The 23,467-nt window shown below is 40.7% G+C and overlaps 1 protein-coding gene across 1 annotated transcript in view; it reads left to right on the top strand.

Moving 5' to 3' along the window:
- The first annotated feature begins 6,033 nt into the window (after positions 1–6,033).
- Positions 6,034–23,467, top strand: part of LOC103760826 (cytosolic phospholipase A2 epsilon) — a 33,033-nt gene continuing 15,599 nt past the window's right edge. Inside the window, exons 1-6 of the mRNA XM_008927369.3 lie at positions 6,034–6,639; positions 7,895–7,984; positions 16,229–16,301; positions 20,741–20,877; positions 21,356–21,487; positions 22,531–22,571. Of these exons, the coding sequence (XP_008925617.3) occupies positions 6,034–6,639; positions 7,895–7,984; positions 16,229–16,301; positions 20,741–20,877; positions 21,356–21,487; positions 22,531–22,571 (1,079 nt within the window). The remainder of the gene's footprint in view (positions 6,640–7,894; positions 7,985–16,228; positions 16,302–20,740; positions 20,878–21,355; positions 21,488–22,530; positions 22,572–23,467) is intronic.

Below are 23,467 nucleotides of genomic sequence, written 5' to 3'. Positions count from 1 at the left end.
CATAACTGGATCTTCTTGTCAATTCTCCCCCCTGCAATCCTGAAACATCCATGCCTTTCTTCTTTCAGATAAACCCACAGTCACCTGAGTTACAAGCAAAGCCTTTGCTTGTTACCCTGAAAATACCTTCATTTCCTGCATTGCTAGACCCTTAAAAAGGTCTGGCTCAAGCCTGCACCCAGACAGCCTTTTCCTGGGGCACCAGGTGCCTTCACCCAGCGATACGTAGCAACCCCTTGAGCAGAGGGGAAAGACACCAGCCCCGTCATGTCATCTACAGTTGTTTTCTTCTTCTCTGAGATACTGTAGAAGTGTCTCCAGGTGATTGCTCCTCAGCAGTGGCCTGTTCTCCTGACTACCATCTATCAGCACTCCCGGTCCATGTTTAGTAGATGTGCTTTGTTTGTGACTTAGAGAGTTGGTTAATTTGGTGGGTTCAGCTTGCTTTTTATCATTGCATTTATTAACTAATTGCACAGAACACTTGCAGAAATCTGTTCTTTCAGGCCAGCATGGCCAGTGTGGCTTTGTCTGCTGGCATTTTTTGTTCTGGTTCAGCTGCTAATGGGGTACGTTTCCTGTGCTCTGTCTCTGGGCTGTACTGAGGCACTGAAAGAATGTAGGTAACAGCTGTAAATGTGGGCATTTAAAAGCCCTTTTGGGTTTTGCAGGTTGGGAGTGTCCCCTTTTACAGGAAAAAGGAGTGTCTTCATGGAATTATCCCTTCAAGAGAGGAAATACAATAGAGGGGAGAGAAGCAATGCAAAAATCTAAGCCCACGCTGTATCATGGTGTTAGCATCAGGAGGAGTTAACTTTTTTTTTCCTAAATGTTTTAGAAGATAAAACTCTTGGTAGATGTGGTAATAGGAACTACAAACTAACACGCTGACCTCCTTACTTGTAATTAATATGTTTTGCATCTTTTCTGTGTCTGGCTTTTCCTTCTTACCTATTCATTATCTACAAGTAAGTGAAGGGATTAGCATGCAATTGCACATTTGCCCCAGCCCTTCCAATTGTCACTAAGGTGCATGAAGAACTGGGCAGCTCGGTGGGGTGACTCAGACCATAGGAACCTAAGGAAAGCAGCAGTGGGATTCTTTAACCCCTCACAAGGCATGTGAGAATTTGAACAGTCTTATTGGGTGAGCGCCACTTAGGAAGCAGAAGCATTTTACACTGTTCTGTAACACAAAAAGTGATCAAATGAGACTACTGCAAACATTCTAAGTGAAGTGATCTATTCATTTGTGACTACGGGTTGCACCACATGAGTGATGGGAAATGTGTTTGCCACAGCAGATAAAGGAGAACATGGATGGTAAAGGACTCCCTTCTGAGAAACCCTGTGCCAAAACTTGTTTACATGTATAGCTCTGCTATGTGTGTACAATATCTCACTGTCTTCTAGAGTGGTAATGCTGCAGAGGAGGCCATCAGGGCCTCATTTCCTCATGGAAGAATACCATACCTCATGCATACCATACCTGGCCATGGTATGCTGGTCAGCAGTTAGCAATGGCTGACAGCTGTGTGTCCTTCATGCCATTCAAATTTTGTACCTTTGAGTTCCTCCTGAAAGTCTGTCCCTTGCAGGGTTCCAGTTGAAGCCCAGTGTTCATAAAGCACTTCTCTCACCCCTCTATCCGATGATATCAAAACTCTAGGATGTCCTGTCATGTCTTCAGTTGCTTCCTCCCGGGGCCCTGAGGTCTCCTTTATATTCACTTCAACCCACTATTGCTTATCCAGATGTCACAGTCTGATTCCAGCTGCCCCAATTCTTGTAGTATTCATGCTTATTCCAAATATGACCAAACCTTCATCATTTAAACTTGAAGCTTACAGAGGTACAATTACAGTATGTAGGAGACATGTGAGACAAAGGGGAAAGATTAAGAAAACAGAGGGTATAAAAAGCAAGGAAGGAGAAAGGAGAGAAAGGAAAAAACCTATAATACTCAAGAAAAAGTGAAAAATTGAATTATAGCTATGTGGTATTGAGATGGACAAAGGAAGGAAATATATATTTTGGAAATCTAAGAAGTCAATGGTAAAGAAAAGGTGTCAAGGAATGGAAAGAAGAAACAAAAGAGGAAATCAGGAACAAAAGGTGGTGAAGACAAACATTTTAAATGGAGATACTCTAGTTTCTTCAAAGCAGTCTTGGTAGACTGGTCCTTTAAAAAGAATAGCAACTAAAATCTCTAATCCAGAAAATGTCATAGCATTAAATCTCACTGCTGGGGTTCTGATCATTTGGTTTTACAGACACCTGATACGCACACTGTGAGCGCTTCCTAGCTCCCAGCTCTCTCTTCTTTTTTTCTGCCTTTAAACACTGGGAAAAGATGGTGCCTTGCCCTCTAGCAGACTGACTTTTCCTGCCAGCTGCTGCTTATTCCACCCTTCTCTCCCTCAGCTAATAATCTGTAAATTAGTTTTCTCCCCTCCTATTTCCTTTCTTCTGCTGAGGTAATGGAGTATCCTCAGAGGCTGATAACTATCAGGTAAGGAGCTGCAAGTTTCTACATAAGTTAATATGTGCTTCTAAATCTTGTGCAATTGACAGTTGTTTCTTTAATTTTGCAATTTCTGCTATTCAATTGGATGTCACCCAGTCTTAAAAGAAAATCATACTCCGAATTCCTCCTCAAGCTGCATTTCTTTTGGCTTAGTATCTACTAACCCAAATATGACGTAATTTGGTTTTGAGATATCCTAGAATTTGTTAAAGGTTAAATCTTTTGTTCCCACATACAGATAAGTATTCAGAAAATCCTTCATATTCCTGGTCACTCTTAATCTCTAGTCCATGATCTCTGCAGGTGCAGGAACTGATGGTCTGTAACCCACAGTGGGAGGAAGCATTATACTGGTCATATTGCTGGTTTCCATCTCATGAGGATATGATAAACTTGCATGTAAGCCTGCAGAAATGTTGAGAGTCAACAGTGATTCAAAAAACTTTGGGAACTGCTCATCTAGTTTACTGCAGTCCTGGGAAACTTTCTCCAAGTATAGAAAAACATCCCACAGTGAGAGAACTCCAGGTGCAGAGGACTTTCTCACTGTACAGGTAACCATTGAGGACTGTAGATATGCACCATGCATAAAAACTGAGAGAGATAAAATGGAGCATAAATTTACACTTCAATTAGGCAGCTCTAAGACTGGTATGGTAAGTTCTGGGCTTTATTCAGTGCATCAGTAACTGTAGCATGAAAGAAACATAAAGACTATTTAACTGAGAGTGCAGTGATGTACAAAGTCATTAATGGTGTTAGTATCTCTACTGGGAAAGTAATAACTCTCAGTATCGAAGCTGTGTTCTAGTTATATGCTCCATGTATACAAATGCTGCTGCATTTGTATAATGGATATAAAGTGCCATGCTTTTCTCAGTATGGTCACTGTCTCTTAACTAGGATATATTCCAGCACTTTTAAACTTACTTTAAAATAATTTTCCAGAAGATTCTGTCTTACTTGTTACATGGCTAAGATAACAAACAGCAGTAGTGCCCCTGTATCCTGCGAATTTTCTCTCCTGCTCCACATCTCCTTCCTTCGCTAACTGCTAAACTGATGGCCTAAGACACCACTCCTCCTGCAGAAAGAGCATGTAGCTGAGCCAGAATGTCCATCTGACTCTGCTCTCCAGTGCAGAAATATCTATATGTCAGAGAATAGTGAGATGGTCACAGCCAGTCTTGGTTGTGTTTCCACCTTGTCAGAATAACCTCAGGCTCACTTTGCCTGGCCTGTTTGAAAGCTAGGCAAGCATATACTGTTGAAAGGCATTTAGGGGGACCTGGCTATCAGCAGTTTCAAACTAGTCCAAGACTATGACAAAAGAAATCACAAAGCTACATCTGAACATGTTGAAAAACATGTTTGTCATGGAGCTACCGTTTCTCCACAGCTTGTCTCTGCAGTCAGATGTAATATAGGTATCTCTGCCAAGTTAGTGATGCTTCTACAAACTGCATTGTAGTGCGAGTAAGAAAACTAAGCAGTAGAGGATGTACAAGGTTGTACTGGTTTTGGCACATTCTGTGTGATAAGCAAGATAAAACTGTGATAAGTACTACACTAAAGGAGTAGTGTGTGGTTTGCTGCCAGGGCAACTACACTTAAATCTTTGAAACAGGTGGGTTATTTTGCTTAATCTATCCTTAAATTACTGAAATATGAAATGTGAATGAATAAAATCATTCCACTTGAAGACTCTGCTTTTCATTCTACAAGTTGAAACCATCCAGCTTTGTAAATTCAGATTTTAAATGAGATAACACTCATTCAGTTGTTCATGAGAGCCTTGGAGTTTTCTTTCTTTATGGCATTGCCTGTGGAGTCACTCAGAGTAGTGACTTCAGCACTTGATTTAGCTGAAGGTCGCAAGATCATTCTAGATAGCTAAGCATGCGTATTATGAGGAATTCACTCTGCAGATATGGAAGCCTCTACACAAAATCCATCTTTCTTCTCCACAGGTTTTCTTGAGGACAAGGAATCTCAACTTTTGTAAGGTTCATCAGTTTTAGAGGGGTTTCTGTTACATCACTTATGCTAATGATTCTCTGAACTAATCAACCTGGGCAAAGTTGGCCTGCTCTAATAACAGTATCATGGTATTTTTAGTGTCCCATGACAGGTCTTCCAAGGTCAACCAGGTCTTTTCTGATCAGGTTAAAAAAAAAAAAAAAAGATGATTGCTGTTCTTTAAATTAAGCTGCAAAAGGAGTTCTCCAGGATGCAGCAGAGTGTGTCCATGACCTGAGGCCAAAAGATGCTCTTGAACTTCCAGTGTGGGCAGAACTACTTTTCATGCTGCAAATGCAGATGCTATGACACAACCTACAGTTACTGGAGCTGCTAGTTTGTTATTTATTTGTTTTTCTGTCTTTGAAGATGATAATTTTCACTGGGTATGCCTGGAGATGTTCATGTGCTCTTTTGTTCGTTCATGCTCTTTAGTTGAACAAAATCTCTGTAAAAATAAAACTAATAGAACTTAACCACTGGATAATATATTCCATTCATCTTGACAGAGATTTTCTGCAGTTGTCATGTGAAGTTCAATTGCCTTTCTCTGGAAAATTTATGAAAGCATAACTTCTACCAGCTTTTCACAGCTATTACAGATTTCCTTGCTTTTTTTGGTTGTATTTAAGGTACTGCCAGATGAAGCAGTAATCCAGGCTCATGCTTGCATGACTTTAAGACCTTTGTTAACACCTTCTCCCCCACTGTCCTATCACACGCAATCTGATACTGCTACTCCATGCTCCTCACTCACCTCCTCTACCTATAGCTCACCTCTGCAAACTGACCCAGCCCTGTGCCCACACCCTAGCCTTGCTCCCCTGGGAAGAAGAAATGGGAGCAGCCCAGGAGGAGCTGGGAGGTGCAGGTCCATGCAGTGATCTGTCAGGCAGTGGGGGTGGCCCTCTTCCAGGGGGTTACTGTGTGGCAGAGGGCAATGCCTCTTTCCAGGCAGCAGGATCTCTTTTCAGGTCCCCCCACCTATGGGGAGGTTTGACTAAAGTGCACAGGCGTGTGCCTGCACACAGGTAAGTCAGTGGTAGCTATTTACACTCAGAGGCCTTTTTCAGGGTTCAATGTCCCCCATACAGGAGCTGTCTCTGCTCAGGACAGTCCCTACGCCACAGTGGGGAAGAAATGGCTTTGAAGGAGCAGGTCTCAGAGGTGGTGCTCTCTGTGCTTCTCCCCTGCTTGGCAGGACAGCCCATGACTCTGCTAACCACAGCAAAAGGATGGCAGCAGTGCAGGACCCATGGGGCAGGCACAGGTTGGGAGAGGTTCCCAGCCAGAGGAAGATACCATGTTCCTTTTGGCTGTTGTGCTTGTGCTGCAAGGTCCTTCCCTGGAGCAGTCTATCCTTGGCACTCCACTGTCTTCGGCAGTGGGAGGGGAGTCCTTTACTTATAGAGATGAGATGGGTGGGGCCTCAGGTCATTTTATAAAATAACTTGTCATTGACTCCCACAGGAGTACATCCTGCAAACATGTCTTGGGAAGTGCTGCCTGTGGAGGTGCCAGGAGTAGATCCTGAAAACCTGTCTCTAGAACCGCTGCCCATGGAGTTGCCAGGAGTATATCCCGAAAAGATGTCTGTAGAACCGCTGCCCATGGAGTTGCCAGGGGTATATCCTGAAAAGACGTCTCTAGAACCGCTGCCCATGGAGTTGCCAGGAGTATATCCTGAAAAGACATCTCTAGAACCGCTGCCCGTGGAGTTGCCAGGAGTATATTCTGAAAAGACATCTCTAGAACCGCTGCCCTTGGAGTTGCCAGGAGTATATCCTGAAAAGGCATCTCTAGAACTACTGCCTATGGAGATATCAGGAGTATATCCTGAAAAGATGTCCCTAGAACTGCTGCCTATGGAGATGCCAGGAGTATATCCTGAAAATATGTCTAAAGAATTCCTATCCGTAGAGGTGACAGAAGTAAATCCTGAAAACTTGTCTAAAGAATTCCTACCTGTAGAGGTGCCAGAAGTAAATGCTGAAAATGTGTCCCAAGAATTGCTGCCCATAGAGGTGCCAGAAACACTCTATTACATGAATCCAGGGAAGACCATGATGTCATCAAAGACAAAAGGACTAGAGGTAAGAAAATGGCTTCAAAAATTTGCTTCAGGTCCTCTGCATTTGACAGAAAACAAAATCCTGCTTTGTGAGCATGTTTGTATTCAAACTAGTGTACAAAGTTGCTGTCTGATGGGACTAGGCAGCAATGTCTCTGCCTTAAGGAATTTAAGGTGAAATATTCCCTGAAAGGCTCTCAGCGGCAAAAGTCCTCCTGAATCCACAGGAACCAAAAAACTCATCTTCATAGAAAAAATGAGAGAAGTCAGGGTCTTAAGGGGACATTAAAAGATGAGAAAGTGGAAAAAATGAACAGGGAAGGAAACATTCTTTAGGGGCTGAATTACCAGCCTGAACCCAGACCCAGACTTAAAATGCCTTTTTTCTTTTGTAATTGAATGCTACTTTTATTAAAAACTTCATATTTGTGTATCAATAACAAAATTTTTACATGTATAATAATGTCTCCAACCCATATTTTTTGTTATTAAAAATGGGATAAGGACAGGATAGAGACCAGGAATAGAGAACTGAATTTTATTTACACATTCCCTTTTTAGTTCTGACTTTTCCATTTTGCTTTGCATTCTCTTCATCATTTCAAGATCTGCCTTTAGTTTAAACTAGTAGTACATTATGCATTGTTCTGTTTGCTCCCTGACTGAATGGAGGCACATCACTTCAGGAAGTACTCTGGAAACAGAAACAGAATATTTTCAAAATTTTTTGGTAGGAACTGTCCTTTAATAGTGTTCTACAAAGTGTTTCAAAAGGAGGCACCCTACACTGTAGAATTATTTTTGAACTTTCATTTCCTGAAAAAAACAGAAACATTAAATTTAAAATTTTGCAACTGCAACAAGTTTCACACTCTGTGTTTGAACCCAGAGAATATGTTCTGGGATATTTCAAACTGAGGTTTAACACAGCTAAGAGCAGGAGCAGATTGCCAAAAGATAATATTCGAAACAAAAAGCAAACCTTTATTCACAGAATAATTACAGAGACACGTTTAGGTTATCTCACAGCTGTGATGGCTCTTCCTTCATTGACTTGTTGAAAGGGTACCCCTGATACAGATTTTGTGCCAGTGTGTGCCAAACTATGTGGTGGTTTGTTCATTAATCTGAGAGCAGTAACTCAACTGGGTGTAACCAACAGGTGTTCTAATCGAGGTTTCAGCATAAATTATTGCAAGTAGAAATTAATTATCTACCCTGATAATACTTCTGCTGTTGTTTTAACGCTATTGCTTATAATTTCTTTCTTTCTTCAGGATGAAGACTCAGACTTCGGTTCTTTGAGAGATGGTGGACCTCAAGAACAGAAAGATGAAACTTCTGTGCCAGACAAAGGTGATTTCAAGGTATTATAAAAAAGAGAATTTAGAACCAAATGGGGAAAAGGCTCAGGTAGACAAATAATGATGACAGTAGTTTGTGTGTTACAAGCGAAACACCCTTAAGTCTATAGTTGTATCATTTTATTCTACTTATATTTATGATTTTCATAGAATCATAGAATGGCTTGGGTTGAAAGGGACCTTTAAAGGTCATGTAGTTCCAAATCCCTGCAATGAGCAGGGACACCTTCAACCAGACCAGGTGGCTCAGTTTTCATAATTACTTGTTGTATTTCTCTGTTACATTTTATTTGGAGCAGGCAGAATATCTACTACTTAATCCCTCAGTTACTTGTAAAAGAAATCCATTGATAAGCTTTCTGTTCCACAATATGTTTTGTAATTGAAAGAGTAAAAAGTAACTGTGATGCATGTTCTGCTGTAAAGGCTTCAGCACTTCCTTGCTCCATCAGGAAAAAACTAACAAGTGATTCTGTAAAAGGAATGATGCTTGAATGTGGTAGGGCTATTTCTTGTGCTCGAGTATCAGTCATAGATTTATTTTTGTTAGACATTACTGATTTTGATTGGGGTTCTCATTCTGCTACTTTGTTGTTTGTGCAGTAAATATAAGCTTTGTTTCCTATATGTCAAGATCAGAGAAGTTTAAGTGTGATTGGTATTACAATGTTGTCCCACAAAATATCTGCTTCCGAAGCAGATAATTCTGTGCAATTTGAACTATAATTCATGCAGACAAGTTCTGCTGAGCCAAAATCAAGATGAAAAGGAGCTTTATCTGAAAACTGAAGTAATAGTGTGAACAGGCAGACGTGAGCTTTGTGATAAGTTGCTTACCAGGTAGTCCTGGTAGAATTCAGGCACCAAGAAATTTAAACGAATTCATATTCACAGTATTTTTGGTTTTTTCATGTGCACGTTTCAAAGTTTAGCTTTTGTGTTTGCCCAATATTAGGATTATTATTAATAAAATAAAAACCACTGTTACTAAAAGATTATACTGTATTTTCACAGGATATACTCTATTAGTCTGGGGTCTTTGTGGCATTTCATCCTGCAAGTATTTAGGTTACGATATCTGGTATCTTCAGCTTGGTAGGATACTGAAATTCTGGACCACGTATAGGATGAAGAATTTTGTAGGCAGTAAAAACTGAAAAAAAATTATTGATCAGTTTTTGGTTTAATGTCTGCTCCTTACAAGGGGTAAGGAACCTAAAATCATGATGAGAGAAAGAAAAAAGTTTTGAACTCCTGGGTTATAATTATTTATCATAATTATACTTATGACAAGTAACTTCTTGTCTCCATTTCTTAATCCCACACAGCAATGTGTTTGTTTTTCCATTATGTGCTCAGGATATAGATTTAGATCAAAGACATTTAAGGGTCATGAAATTTCGAGGGGGCAGGGGTGACAGTAGTGGACCAAAAGAATCTTCTGATGAGTGTGGGACCATAACATTCTTCTGGACCACTATATTGCCCCTGTCTCACACTGTCAGATTAGTTTTTCCATTTCAAAATCCCAAAAATTCATGAGAATGCATTGGTGAGGGACTGAATTGTTGTTCTTGCATCTGGTTACAGAGACCTTGTGTTTTCATCCTTGAGCAGAATATTGGGATCTATCCTATGCACATGCATGATCATTACTTGATTACTGCAATGTATCATATGTTCATGTGAAGAACACATACACACTTTTCTGCTCTGTTTTTCTCAAATGCAAATTTTTCATCACTGAAACTTCTAGAAGACTTAAATATGAAGGTCTCTGCCTGCTAAAAGGGATTGCCTGTTAGAAATGTATGACAACATATTCCAGCAACTCCATGTGCCTTTCTGCCAACATGCTGATTTTTATCTACATTAAGAAATCTGAATTATTCGGGCCTTGGCTGGTACTTTGCCCCATGATAAAAGCAGCAGGCAAGGCCAGCTCTGGTATATCCAAAATCAGTGTTTATATTAAAATACATAAGGATTGCAGGAGGTCTCATATAATAAGGCATGTGAGGGAAGGTAAGGGGAACAATTGGATACCTAGTTCTGAATTCAGCATAAGCCATGTTTTAACAAGAGTAAGATGCACTGCATCTCAGGTCAAGTCATACCTCATGTCCCTGCCAGGCAAGGGCTCCTTGTTTTTGCAGGGTTTGTGCAGCTGGGAGAACAGCAGCCCATTAACAGAAGAGGGGCAGGTTAAGCTCTCACCCTTGTACAAAGTAGGAGTTCTGGCTTCTGCTGGGTTTTGGAAGCTGGAAGTAGTTATTGAGATCATGAGAAGAATGAGGAGCTGCCATGTTGCATAGCAAGTTTAGGAGCAAGTTTTGACATTTGCTTCTACTACAGGTCAGACTCTGTAATGTGAACCAGGGGCTGAGGCAGGCAGGAGGGCTGGGTCCCTGCTGGCGCCAGGCATGGGCTCCTTGGGTCCCACAAGGACAAGAGCCTCTGGTCAGGAGCAGTTCCAGCTCCAAGCTCAACAGCAACTAGGAAGAAAAGAGTCAACATCTCCTGAGCTACTCCCAGCCCCATGGTGCTTGCAGGAACATGACACCAGTGGCAGCTCTGCTCAGCTGCAGAAGTTGTTCTGAGCCCAGGTGCCTCTCCTGCCACCCTGAGTGGTGGTATGGAGATGCCTAAAATACAGACTACTGAAATTACATGTTCCAGTACACCTCCCACTTAAAAAATGAACCTCATAAAGTCAAATGAGGCCACTTCCATCAGCTCATAAGTTTGAAATATGGTTTGACATAAAAAATTAAGAACATCTGAGTCTTAGATAGACCTCTATACACCCTTGAGAATCAGTAGGGTGATTCTCTGAAATAGACATTTTCAGAATACGACTCATGTCCTGTGGTAATGTTTACCCTAGGATGAGAATCCAGAAATGCTCAACAGGTGTCAGATGTAAACACTTATTTTAAAGCTATCTGGAATTAGGTGTAAAGAATCTCAATCCTCAGATGGTTAATGCTCAGTCTAATTTCTTTCTCTTGGGTTTGTTCTGCTTGGGAAGGGCAAAGCACTATAAAAGGGCACTGTTTTTTTTTTAAGATGGACTATCATATTCCCCTGGCTACAGTTCTATATATGGAAATAATTTTGAACATGCAGATGAATGCTCTAAGTTTTTAAATAGACCTATTTTTCAAAACCTGAAAAAGTCTGATTATTAAACATCTGTAAACACTAAAAGATGGAAGGCAATGTTGACAGTACTGAAACAGCTATGCAGCTAGCCTGAATTATCAATCAAATCATAAATCTCTGCAGATTTATATACTAAGTAATAGAAATAATAAATACATAATTTGTTTATTTGTTAAATAGAAATAAATTAATTTCAAATCTCTGCATTGATGGGATCACTGTGCCCTGAGAGTATTCATGTTGTGTCGATCCATAATTGAAAAAAATTCTTGTGACCTTGCATACGCCTGTCATGCTCCTGTGAACACAGATAAATTTTCCCTGCTACAATCAGGATTACTGTGGCTGTATGCATGAAAGGGGCTTTTCTGTCCAGATGTGGGAGTTTTTAGTTCACCAATATCCAACCCAGACTTCCTATAATTCTGGTGAAAAGGTGGTCTTATTAGAAGATATATTATTAATAAAAACCAGGAAACACACAACTTGTGAAAACTACCACTGTGGCAGCAGTGATCATCAGCACTCCCAGCACCCACACAGCCCCACAGCCCTCTGTTGAGATGCCCAGCCCCAGTGCCTGGAGGAGGTGAAGGAAGGAAGCAATTAGAGCATCTGCTTTGCAATTGTGGAGTCTGAGACTGTCAAGAACAAGGAAGAGACGTGGCCAAATGCAGCAGCCAACCACGCTCAGCCTGGGCAGCATGCCACAGGGGACCCCTGGGACATCCGACAACAGTGGGAGATAGGTTCTGGCAGGCTGGGGAAGGGCTTGGCTGAGTGATGTTCACAGCCTGCAGCATTTCACCTGCAACTGTAAAAAACTTAAGGATGCACACTCTTTAAGGAGACTTGACTCTCAGTCAGCTCAAGATACCAGCTCTAGCACCATCAGCAGTGAAGTATTTTCATTCTTTTGATTTGGTCCCTGGCTACCATCTAGTTAAGTTAGCACCTGGAGATGAAAAAAGGAGTGTCCTGTAACATCCTGGGAGTGATTTCATCTCAACAGAATGCTGCTCAGGGCCAGGAATGCAGCGGTACCTTAGTCAAGGCAAGGAACTATCTTTGCCAGGAAAGGTTGCTGTGCTAGTAGATCACATAGAAACAGATAGAGGCATTATTACTCAGTGATTGCCGGGAATGTGTGGATAGAGAGGAAGTTCTTTTCGTGATTTACGTAGCTAACACACATTGTTTCAGGTTGGTCTGTAGAAATGGCCTTTTTCAGCCATTGTAAAAGTAAACTAATTGTACTGAAGATATTTTTAAATCTTGTCTGATCTTTGCAGGGTGGTTTGTGGGGTAGTGTGTGGTGCAGTGGCACTTAAATAGGTAATAGTACCAGCACACTGTGGCACATAGTTTTCTCTGCTTCCTCATCACCATTTTTCCCCAAGCATGACAAAGGCCACCCACTCATGAGACCAGATGGAAGACATTCCACATTTCATGTAGAAAAGCACCTGCTTGGATGCTTTTTGATGATGATACGGTTTTCACACACACAAATTGAATACGAATTCCATGATCTGCATTATTTTGTTTTTTGCTAGTTTATGATTGCTTTGAAATAAATGCCAATCTAAAAGCAACAGTCAAGTCTGAGAATGTGTTGGCTGAATCTGAGGGTTCAAGAGTCTGTTAGATGAAGAACCCTAAAGGCTGAATCAAGAAAAGTACTGAGAGAAAAGCAAGTAAAAAATGGTGAAGAAGTATAGCCTTTCTCTGGTCTCATAAACTATTGCCTCAATAAGGAGTACTGCCATTTCAGAGCTCTAAAGCCACTTGTGATGTGACAGGATATATTATACAGCTAAACTAGTGGAGTAATTTACAGCAGTGGCTCTGAAGATGGATGCATGCCACACATACCTACATCTTAATATAAGCATGACTTTAAAGAGGGCTGAGAGAGACCTATGGAGGCACAAATCTGCCAGGAATGCAGACAGCCTGCATCACCAGAGTGCTCATGACAGAGAAATTCTGTTCTCAAATTCTTACTCATCTGGTGGAAGAAAGCTGGAATAATTCACATGACCGAGGAATCCCTTACCAATATAGTGATTTGTTTTTTACAAGAAGCACTGAAAAATAGGAAGAAGAGATCAGGAAGTCTGCTCTGGAGACTACGAGGTCAGTTGGAGCTGCTGTTTGCAAAATCCTAGTAAAACTTAATTTCCCTGGGGGTTCAGAGAAACTAACAATGCCTACCCTGCTCATGCACTGGCATAGCACAGTGCTCTACTGCGTGCAGCTGTGCTATACACACATGAGCACAGTTTGGAAAGCACAAAACTGAGGACAAGCTGACAAATTGAGAATCAGTGAAACAGTCACAGGGTGACTACATGAGTCATGAAAAGCAAACTTGCTATGTGACAGTGCTAAATGGCTTTAGTATGTCACTACACATGAGGGCAGGATGCTGCTTGGAGACTAGCACCATTAAAGGCTGTGGTGGAAACCTCTCCATATGTGGAATACCATTGTACAACAGCAGCCTTTTTTTCTTTTTTTTTTTTAAGTGATCATAATACAAGTTAAGTAAACAGAATAACAGAACTTCTGTCTTTTGTTTCATAAATACGACTGCTATTTTCTTTGTCTCTATAACTAGATCCTAGTACATCATGTTATGCTTGTCACAGTTGCTATTTAAATACATTTCTTTTGTTTAAGATGTTACTGGAATTAATTAAAATAGCAAATCCTCCTGGGAGCAGAATAACTAGCAAGGCCTGATCACCAGGTGATTTCTACTCTCCCGGTTGTCTTTGCTACTCCCACTGGCACATGCGAGGACTGCCAGGACAGCTGCTGCCTGGCTGCTGCCTTTTCCTCAGGTAACTGGCTGGTGGCATGTACTTGTCCCCTAGTGCAAGCACAGGTCCTGATTTCTGTAGATTTAAGCCACTGATTTATTTTTTTTTTGGTGAAATTTCAACAAGTCTTTTTGTGAAACCCGCATCTCTGAGAATTTATTTCCCCATGGCAGATGGGGAACTCTGGCTAACATATTAGAAAGTCATTACATGGGAACTAGGAGGAAGGTGATCAGATGGCAGAAACCATGTAAAAATCATTTAAAACCCCCACCTTTTCTCCTATCGAAGAATCTCAAACTGCTTTGCAAATATTGAATTCATTGATTCTCACTCAAGCAATGCCACTTGTCAGAGGAAGCATATCTGGAGCTGATCCAGGAGCTGGCAGCACCTTGCGCAATCCCTAGAGATAAATACCTGCAAGAATTTCCCCTGTGCTTATTCAGATCCTAAGAAACAATGAGTTTGTCCCTTCTAGGACATATGCTGAGGTGCCCAAGCTCATTCCTAACATGTGAGTGTGGTGATCCACTTTTGCTAATTACCCAGCTGAGAAGAAGGGTTAATAACCGGGTGTAGAACTGTATTATATTGGCTATACTGTATCTGAAATGTGAACCAGTGTCCTTGTATGGGGTAGCTCTGAGGACATACCCTTTCATCAGTAGTTTGCAAATTTTGCAGCTTCTGTTAGGCTTTTTCTCCTTTGAGAACACTTGAAATAAAAAGTGGATGGATTTCTTAGTTTGAATCATAAAGAAGCACTGAAAAAGGAAAAAAACCCAAAGAACTGTTGAGGCACATATAAGATGGGTAGAAGCAGGAATGCTTTTCAAGAGCTCAGCGAAGAAATTTTAGCATAACATGACGTGTTAGAGAGAAGAGAGGATTTTAATTACACACTGAAAAAGTAATTTTTTGTCACAAAGGAGGCATAATTGTCTTTCCATCTGAAAATAAGGCCCTTTTGCTCTGTTCTCTTGAAAAAAAATTGGCCACATTACTTATATTGTTTTAAGTGAGGTTCTTCCATCTTTATCTGCCTTAACATCTATTTTGTCAGCTTGTTTATAGTCATTATAGGAAGTCTCTGAAGCGCTGTAGAAATAGAAGGATGCTCCTAAATGAGAGGAAATCAGTTGTTAAAAATAACAGTTGTCAAAAAGAATGATTTGGAGGACTGTTGTAACCACTTATGCAGGTGGAAATGTTTCTAGGAGTGTGAGGAAATGACTGTGTGTCACAGCCACGGGAAATGCTGATTTATTTATTGCCTTGGTCAGAAAAGCCTTTTGCAGATAAGTCTGAGCTAGAGACAGGTTTATGTAACGAGCCAGCAGGAAATCGCATTCCTTAGAAGAAGGAAATCACATTTATCTTCCAATAATAAATAGGAAGAGATCTCTGCAATCACAAAATTTTGAGAGACTTGTTTTATAGAAGATTAAGGTTGAGACATTCAAAGGGAACAAAGGAACTTAGGCACTTTCAATCTTCAAGATTTTTTGGAGGAAGGTAGTGTTTTTTATTTTTCCCCAACGGCAACCCGTACCTAACTCTTTGCCCTCTAAATCCTCTGGAAACGATTTTCAGCCATTGGTTTATCTCACAGTTATGATTTACAAAAGCTCAGATTATTGTTACTCATTTTCTCCTACAACTGTAAATGGAAAAACAAAGAAATCTATGTTTTTGAAGCAGAAGGCAAAAGCACCTCTTAAAGACTGGTACTTCAGGTTTATCCCATGGAAGTCCAGGACAACAGATATTCTCCACAGGACTTTTTTCTATGCGATGGCACCTCATGGGTGGTTACTAAGAGGATTGACTGTAACTTTGAGTAAGACTGACAGTATTTTGACAACTCCACCATGGTTCTTACCAGTGCATTTACTCTGTTCAGGAGACTTACTGTAGCTATGTTGTGGAGCTAAACTCAGCAGTTTCAGAGCAAGAGGTTTTGCAAGCATCTCACAGGCTGTATGAGTTTTCAGTGATTTATCCCTTTCTTTTCTGCTCTGATGAGCAATACACACTCAAAACAACAAAGCAAAAAGACAGTGAAATATAAAAAATGTTGATTTCTTTAACAGCAGAAGCTTATGTTGCAGATTTTCTTCTGCAGAATAGTGAAATGCTAAACCCAAATTTTACTAACTGTATTATTGTAGCATCCGGTTAGTTTGCACTTTTGAAACTTTTTTCCTACCAAAGGCTTATTCAGACTCCATTTTGTACTGTTCTTCTACAGATAGAATCCTCTCCCTGCTACCTGTTGACCGTAAGGATCATCCGGATGAGAAATCTCCAGCGAGTGGATGCCTGTAAGTATCTCCATTCTTAGTGGTGTCTTGGGATACAGGCAACATAATATTTTTTATAATTGTATAGCAACCTTTTCTTATTGTTTCTGAAATAACCTACTGTTTATGTAAACAAATTGTTACAAACCAGTCAGTCTGTGCTGCTTGCTGCTGTCTTTTTGAGTGTTATGTCTGCTTTCTGACTGGTTTCAAGATTTGAATGTCTTTCTGAGGATAAGTACTTTCTCTCAAAGAAAGGAGAGTTTCTGCTACAGGTAGATGAAAAAGAGCACGCTGTGTGTTTTCAAAAACAAGAGGTGATTCTGGTAATGCTTTGTAGCACCTTGGGAAATGTGTCTGGAAGGAGAAAATCTTTTCATCCCCCTCAATCTTGGTTCTGACAAAGATGAAATGAACAGAAAGAAGGTTTCTACAATCATTACCACCAGGCTAAGCCATTATTAATTACCCTGAAATGACAGTCAAACAAACTGTGCTGACTGAGACCTGGATGCTTTGTTCCTTCTAACACTAATACAGCAGCCTCGCAGTTGAGCAAGACTGTGAGTCACATGGCAGGAAAGTGGTGGGAAGTGAGTAAGCAGGAAAGGAAAACACCACTGAAGAACATGGACTATCCTCTTGCGCGGAGAGGGGTTTTACACAAAATAGACAAATTAACTGTTTGTTTTGTTTGAGTGAATACAACTATGTGACCACCTGGATGAAAGGATGCTGAAATTATCTCTTGATCCTTTTGTTTCTCCTGTTTCACTGTAAGCAGCAATAATTGGTTCCATAGTCTCTTGCACAGGAAAAATCAAGGAAGATTTTCTGAAAGATGAAGGTCCGGATTTACTATGCAGTACCATTCCCATCTTACCCTGTGATTATCACATGTTTTTCTGAAAGATGCATCAGAGGACTTCCCCATGTCACAGCTTCGAGTAAGAGAGATATCAGCTGTATCTGAGGTCATATCACTGGGTCACAGTCTCTGCACCTCCCTCCTTGTCCATGGCGGTGGGACATGTGTGATGAAGCGACAGCACAGAAAGGTCTCTTCAAGATCTCATCTTCTGTGTGTCAGGCAACAAGACAAATAATAAGGTTGTAGAAAGAGATTGAGCAAGCAGAACTGAGGCAATATTGCATTAAATACACAGCTGACTAGTTTGGCTGCATCTACTCATATAATTAAGGATTGCTTGATATGCTCTGTATCTCAAAGTACAATTAAGATGCAGCAGATGAATCACACCAGTAGAACAGAGTGCTTTGCCAGCCAAGCAGGCAACAGTCATTGATCTCCAAGGATAAATCTAAAGTCATGGTAGTTATACAAAATTACTTTTAATGCATTTTAAAATTAGTAGCATTACTTCTAGGTTCTCCAAATACATTCCAATACCTATTTTTGCAGTTTCAAATTTCTTCAAAGCATTGTTATCTGCATGGAATTTCACAGGTTGAAAAAAATAAATAAAAACACTTGAGGAAATAGAGTAACAAAAGGAGCTGTAGAAAGGGACCAAATACAACGACAGATCTGAAACAACTTTTACATCCAGAGGGACTAAGTAGGCTACAGTCCTAAAGACTAGAAGCAAAATTATTTAGGCGGTCATGGGAGCTGTTTCTTCAAAAAGAAATAGGGAAAGAAGGTGAATAAGGAGCAATCTTTCCCTGTTTTTCACAATGTGAGAATAAATGTGAGCGCTCATGAAAGTATCAAACAGCCAGTTTAAAATAACATACAAGGAAACTATGGAACTTACCTCCACAGGAATGTGTGGATGTTAAAATATATATGTTCAACAAGAAATTATTCATGGAACATAAGTCTAGCAAGGGTTATTAAACATGGTATTCAAAATGCAAACTCTTGTTTGGAAATACCAAAGTAAGGATCTCCCTGAAAGATGGAGGGTGGATCAGGTGCAGTACTGCTCTATAATTACCTTTTTTTCTTCTCTGGAGCAAGGTGTACAAGGGCTATTACCTGGCAGTGAAGTGATTAAGAATTTCTTTTTAAATGTGAAAAGGCCTCATTCTTTTTCTTCTGTCTCATCTCTGGATAAAAGCTAAACACTTCCAAATGAGACTTCCCAGTTTGAGAGAGACATGCTTCCTGGAAATGTGTAGACTTAATTTTGGAATTTCACAAGTAGCAGGCAGTTACAAGTGCTTTCTTAAGACAGAAGGAGGGCAGCCTTAAATGCTGTTCTTAAATCAACTCGGTCTATAAATGACATAAAGGCAAGTAACTTCCTTTGCAGGGAGAAGGTGCAAGTGAGACTCTGTGTTCCTCTTTCTGGTGTGCCTAAACAAGGCAAACTATGTAAGGCAGCCAGACTTGTCAGGCTGTCTAAACCTACCCTTACTGGGGAGATGTTTGGTATAAGCAGACCATGTTTTCAATGTTAGCAGTCTCCTGCTGGTAACCTGTAGCAACATGCATCACCTGTGCATTGCACTGTTTCTTTGCTGTTGTGAATAGAAGAGACTATTTCAGTTGAAAGGAATCTACAACAATCACCTAATCAAACTGCCTGACCAATTCAGGGCTGACCAAATTAAAGCATATTACTAGAGGCATTGTCAAAATACATCTTCAACACTGACAGGCTTGGAACATTGACCACCCCTCTAGGAAGCCTGCTGCGGTGTTTGACCACCCTCTCAGTAAAGAAATGCTTCCTAATGTCCAGTCTAAACCTCCCCTGGTGCCGCTTTTGACCATTCCCATACACCCTGCCCCTGGACCCCAGGGAGAAGAGCTCAGCACCTCCCTCTCTGTGTCCCCTCTGCAGAAAGCTGTAGAAAGCAATGAAGTCATTCCTCAACCTCCTTTTCACCAAACTAGACAATCCCCAAGTCCTCAGCTGCTCCTCACAGGACATTCATTCCAGCCCATTCACCAGCTTTGTTGCCCTCCTCTGAATGCATTCAAGGACTTTCACCTCCTTCTTCTTAAAATGTGGGCCTTTTGATGCTGCTTGTTGTTTATCTGTACCACAGCAGTGGTAAAACGTGGCTGTGTCTCCCAGACCTATGTGCAAAGTGGGCATGGGTGTCTGAAGTGAAAAGACACGCCTGGGAATCACGATTCTCAGGTAATCAGTCTGCAAAGCACACCATACAATCTGTGTGAGGGATAACAAATGCTATTGGGGCAATTTCTGTTGTTTCTACCTGTGGGCTTGAACACAGCAGGAAGGCAGCTTTTCCCTTCCTTTTGGGACTTGGTTTGGAGGGGAGGAGAAGGGAGGGGAAGAGAAGAAAGGGGAAGAGAGGGGAGATGAGGGGGGGGGAAGAGGAGAGGAGGAAACCTGAATACTGGAGGTGAAATGTCTGCTCAATTAATACAATCAGGAAGAAAGTAGAGGGAAGGAGACCAAGAGATAAAAGTGGTGGGAAGGTAGAACTAAAGCAGATAATATGACTCTAGACAAGTAAAGTGAAACTGCTGTCAGAACCTTTTTTTTTTAATCCAAAATAAGATACGGAATGTGGAAAAGGGCAGGAGAGGGAGAAGGCTAGCACTTACTGAATATTTTGGAAACAAACTTTTCCGTCAGAGGAATATTTTTTTGACTATGTAGGAATATATTGATTTCTCCACAACTTGAATCTGATAATTTTTTCATCATCTTAATCATCATCATCTTTTTTATTTTCACGTTAATTACTGTTAAGAACGGTGTAAGAGAGGTTTTCAAGGCACTGAAGTACTTTGCATAGCCTGTATGAAGAAACATTGCATTCCCCCAGCACAGAGTACATGGCATTTTTGGCTAGACCTGTTTGAGATATACCTTAATTTAGGTGCCTTTGAGAAATGGGATGTAAAATCCTTTATTAACCCTCTATCAGTGCATTTTGGGAGAGTCCCTCTCTTCCTGCACGTGGCAATTATTTACCATATAATGCCTAATTCAATGAGCTCCTTCTGGAGGAAGCCTCTGACATCTCATAGAGCAGCGGTGGTTCTGCAGCTGCTTTCACAAACCCTCACCAAGAAAATGACTGGAGGCAAAGCAGAGATGGAGACTTTTTGCAGTTGCTCTCAAAAGGTGGAGGAGGGTCCCAGGCCCCTATTATCAGACAGCAGTGGAGTGTGTGTGCATGCACATGTGAGTACAGGAAATCTTGTTGGCTGAGAAACTGAAATGGCTGACTAGAAGAGGAAATTCTCACCCTTTTCTTTTATATACAATATCACCATTGTCTGCAACTCACGCAAGGAAGAATAGAAAGCACCTTCTGTTCTAGGTCATCTTATGGTCTGTACTTTTTCCATTACAGAAGGAAATCTTGAAAAGAGTGACGTTATAACAGGCATTTTTGTCTTTAAATAACTTTTTCTTGTTGTTGGTACCATAGAGTAACCTTTCCAGTGTCAAGCAGCACTTCCGACTTAGCCACATTCCCAACTATTTTGTCTCTTCCCTATCCAGTAAGCCAGGCTGATTGCTATGTCTCATTGTGGCTGCCAACTGCGACATGTGAAAAGTCACGCACTAAAACTGTGAGAAACTCCAACAATCCAGTGTGGAATGAAACCTTCTACTTCCGAATCCAGAGTCAGGTCAAGGTAAGGATCTAAAGTCATCTGCCTGATGCAACCTGAAGACTTTGTGTATCTATGCTCTAAACTGTTCCCAGGAATTGTTTAAGGGATGACTCATGATAAAGGACTTTTCAAACTGTATAACAGCAGAGATAACCAAATTCTTATGTCTGATTGATGCTTCTGCTCAGGAGGGCCAGAAACTGAGCTCAGTACTGAAGTTTTAGGGAAACCAGAGACTTGTATGAGTCAGAGCAAGATAGATTCAGAATCCAGGAGTTAACTAAGTTGTTTTAGAGCTATAGCCAATATAGTATGGTACAGCAATTAAAATGAACCAGGCAAGAATGAATATTCTACTTAAAGTACACTTTTGCAAAGGAGGATGATACTTAATTTCTTAACTTTCTTCTCAAGAACATCCTCAACAATATTTCTTACCTAGAGCCAATGATGTCCAGACTGTAGAAACTATAAAAAAACCTTCTCTCTCTTTTTCCAGAATGTGCTGGAGCTGACAGTGTATGATGAGGATTTTGCTACTCCAGATGACCATCTCCTCTGTGCACTCTTTGATACAGCTAAACTTCCGATTGAAAGAACGGTGGTCCTGTACTTTAAGCCTAGCCCAAATGTGAGAGCAATTAAACAACTAAAGCAATCAAGAAACCAGTGGAGACTTTTACAACACTTAAAAATATTTCTGAACCTGCCATAGATGACTTATCCCAATAATGAGTACTTGAATTGCCATTCAAAATATAAGCACAAAAAACGTTGTAAAAAATGAGAGCCTGAGACACTCTTCCAAATATTTTTATAAATTATTAAAGACCATAAGACTGAAACAGTGTGGTAGGTAGGGGAGCTGTTACTGTGAGCTACCTCTGAGCAAGACCAAGGCTATGCAACTGTTGAAGGCTGAATAATCTGTAATTTTTTTCCCCATGTAATTCATAATCAGTACCACTGCCCCTTTTCTTGTATCTACTTTCACCCCAAAAAGCAAAGATGAAGTTGCCATGCTGTGCATCCCACACTGAAAGGCTGATTCACTCTGTTTCTCAGTTTACCATCTATAAAATGGGGAAAAGAATCTTGATTCCCTTTGAGATCTAAGGATGAGATAAGCAAAATATTTCGCATGTAACTTCTTGCTACCATGTACAAATTGCTTCCAGTAACCAATCTAGGTCATTCACAACCAACTCATGCAGTTCAACACTGCCTTATGGGAGGTTACACAACACTAACTCTGAATCACTCACTATTACCAGTCTCTGTTTATTAGGTTAAAGTGATGGGTGTAAAATATCTTAAATTTCCAAGATAATAGCAAGTACAGTAAGTCATGGCAGGACAGTGCCAGGAATAGTTGGCAGAAAAAGATAGAATTCAGAATATAAAGGAAGCTACAAATTGTCTTTCTGCAGCAGCTTCACACTAAGAAATAGAACTACAGGTTGTTTTGATGATGCCTCAAGGAAGGAAGGAGGTGAGGAAGGAATCCTTAAACTATCTGGCTGAAATGTTGATTCAGACCACTCAGTCTGAAATATATATCAGAGGCTATGCACTGCAACCAATCACTTCAATATTGCCCATCAGGGACCTGGGTTTAGACAAAGGAAAAACAATATGTAGCTATTTCATTTAATATCTTGTTCTTGCTTTCAGGCAAAGGAGGAGCTAGAGGTTGAATTCAAATTGGAGCCCGCGTAAGTGATATAGATATTATTTTAAAAATGCAAAAATCATTATATGATAAAGAAACAGTGTTAGAAGTCATGCTTTGTGGTATTTCTGTAAAAATGTGCCACCCTTCTCCTACATCATTACTGCAGTCCCCAACAACTGACTGATTAGCTTGTTCTGTAGCTTAGCTGCTTTCAAAGACACACCTACCAGTTACGCAGAGAGGTTGTGGATGTCCTGTCTCTAGAAGTGTTCAAGGCCAGGCTGGATGGAACTTTGAGCAACCTGGTCTAGTGGGTGTCCCTGCCCATGGCAGGGCGGTTGGTACTATGTGATATTTAAGGTCTCTTCCAACCCAAACCATTCTATAATTTTTTGATTTGTCTACCTGTGGACAGAATGCTTTCTGAGTGTGTGAGCATTAATGTCTATCAATTTTTCTTTACCTGTTTCAGGTTATGTATAGTACAGACTCTTAGTGTTGAACCATTCCGGTTAGGTTTCCAGTGTATCTCTGATTCCTTCAATTTTCCCTTGCAGCACTGTTTGGGACCTAGTAATTCTGTTTTCTTTCTGCCCAACATAATGACAATGTGTTGGAAACTCTAGTGTAAGGCCCTTCCTCCAGCATGGTCAGCCTGCCATCCATTTGAATGAGTATTTTTGTCTCTGTGTTACAACAAGATAAATAAGGCATGGCTCCCTCATACTAGCAGAGAGCCAAGGCCAGAAGTCAAGTCACTCCACACCATCTCCTGACTTCACCTGAATGATTTGGAAAGCTTTTTTCCCCCCCATATAATTGGTACCCGCTGTCCTGTGCCCCTTTGAAACAAGTTCCCCAAGGAAGTGGTCACATCACCAAGCCTGCCAGAATTCAAGAAGTGTTTGGACAATGCACTCAGGCACATGGTGGGAT

The sequence above is a fragment of the Manacus vitellinus genome, unplaced genomic scaffold (genome assembly GCF_001715985.3).
Source record: "Manacus vitellinus isolate BGI_N305 unplaced genomic scaffold, ASM171598v3 scaffold_6_pilon, whole genome shotgun sequence".
Lineage (NCBI taxonomy): Eukaryota > Metazoa > Chordata > Aves > Passeriformes > Pipridae > Manacus > Manacus vitellinus.
Note: the sequence above shows the minus strand (reverse complement) of the source record. Positions and strands in the feature narration are given on the sequence as shown.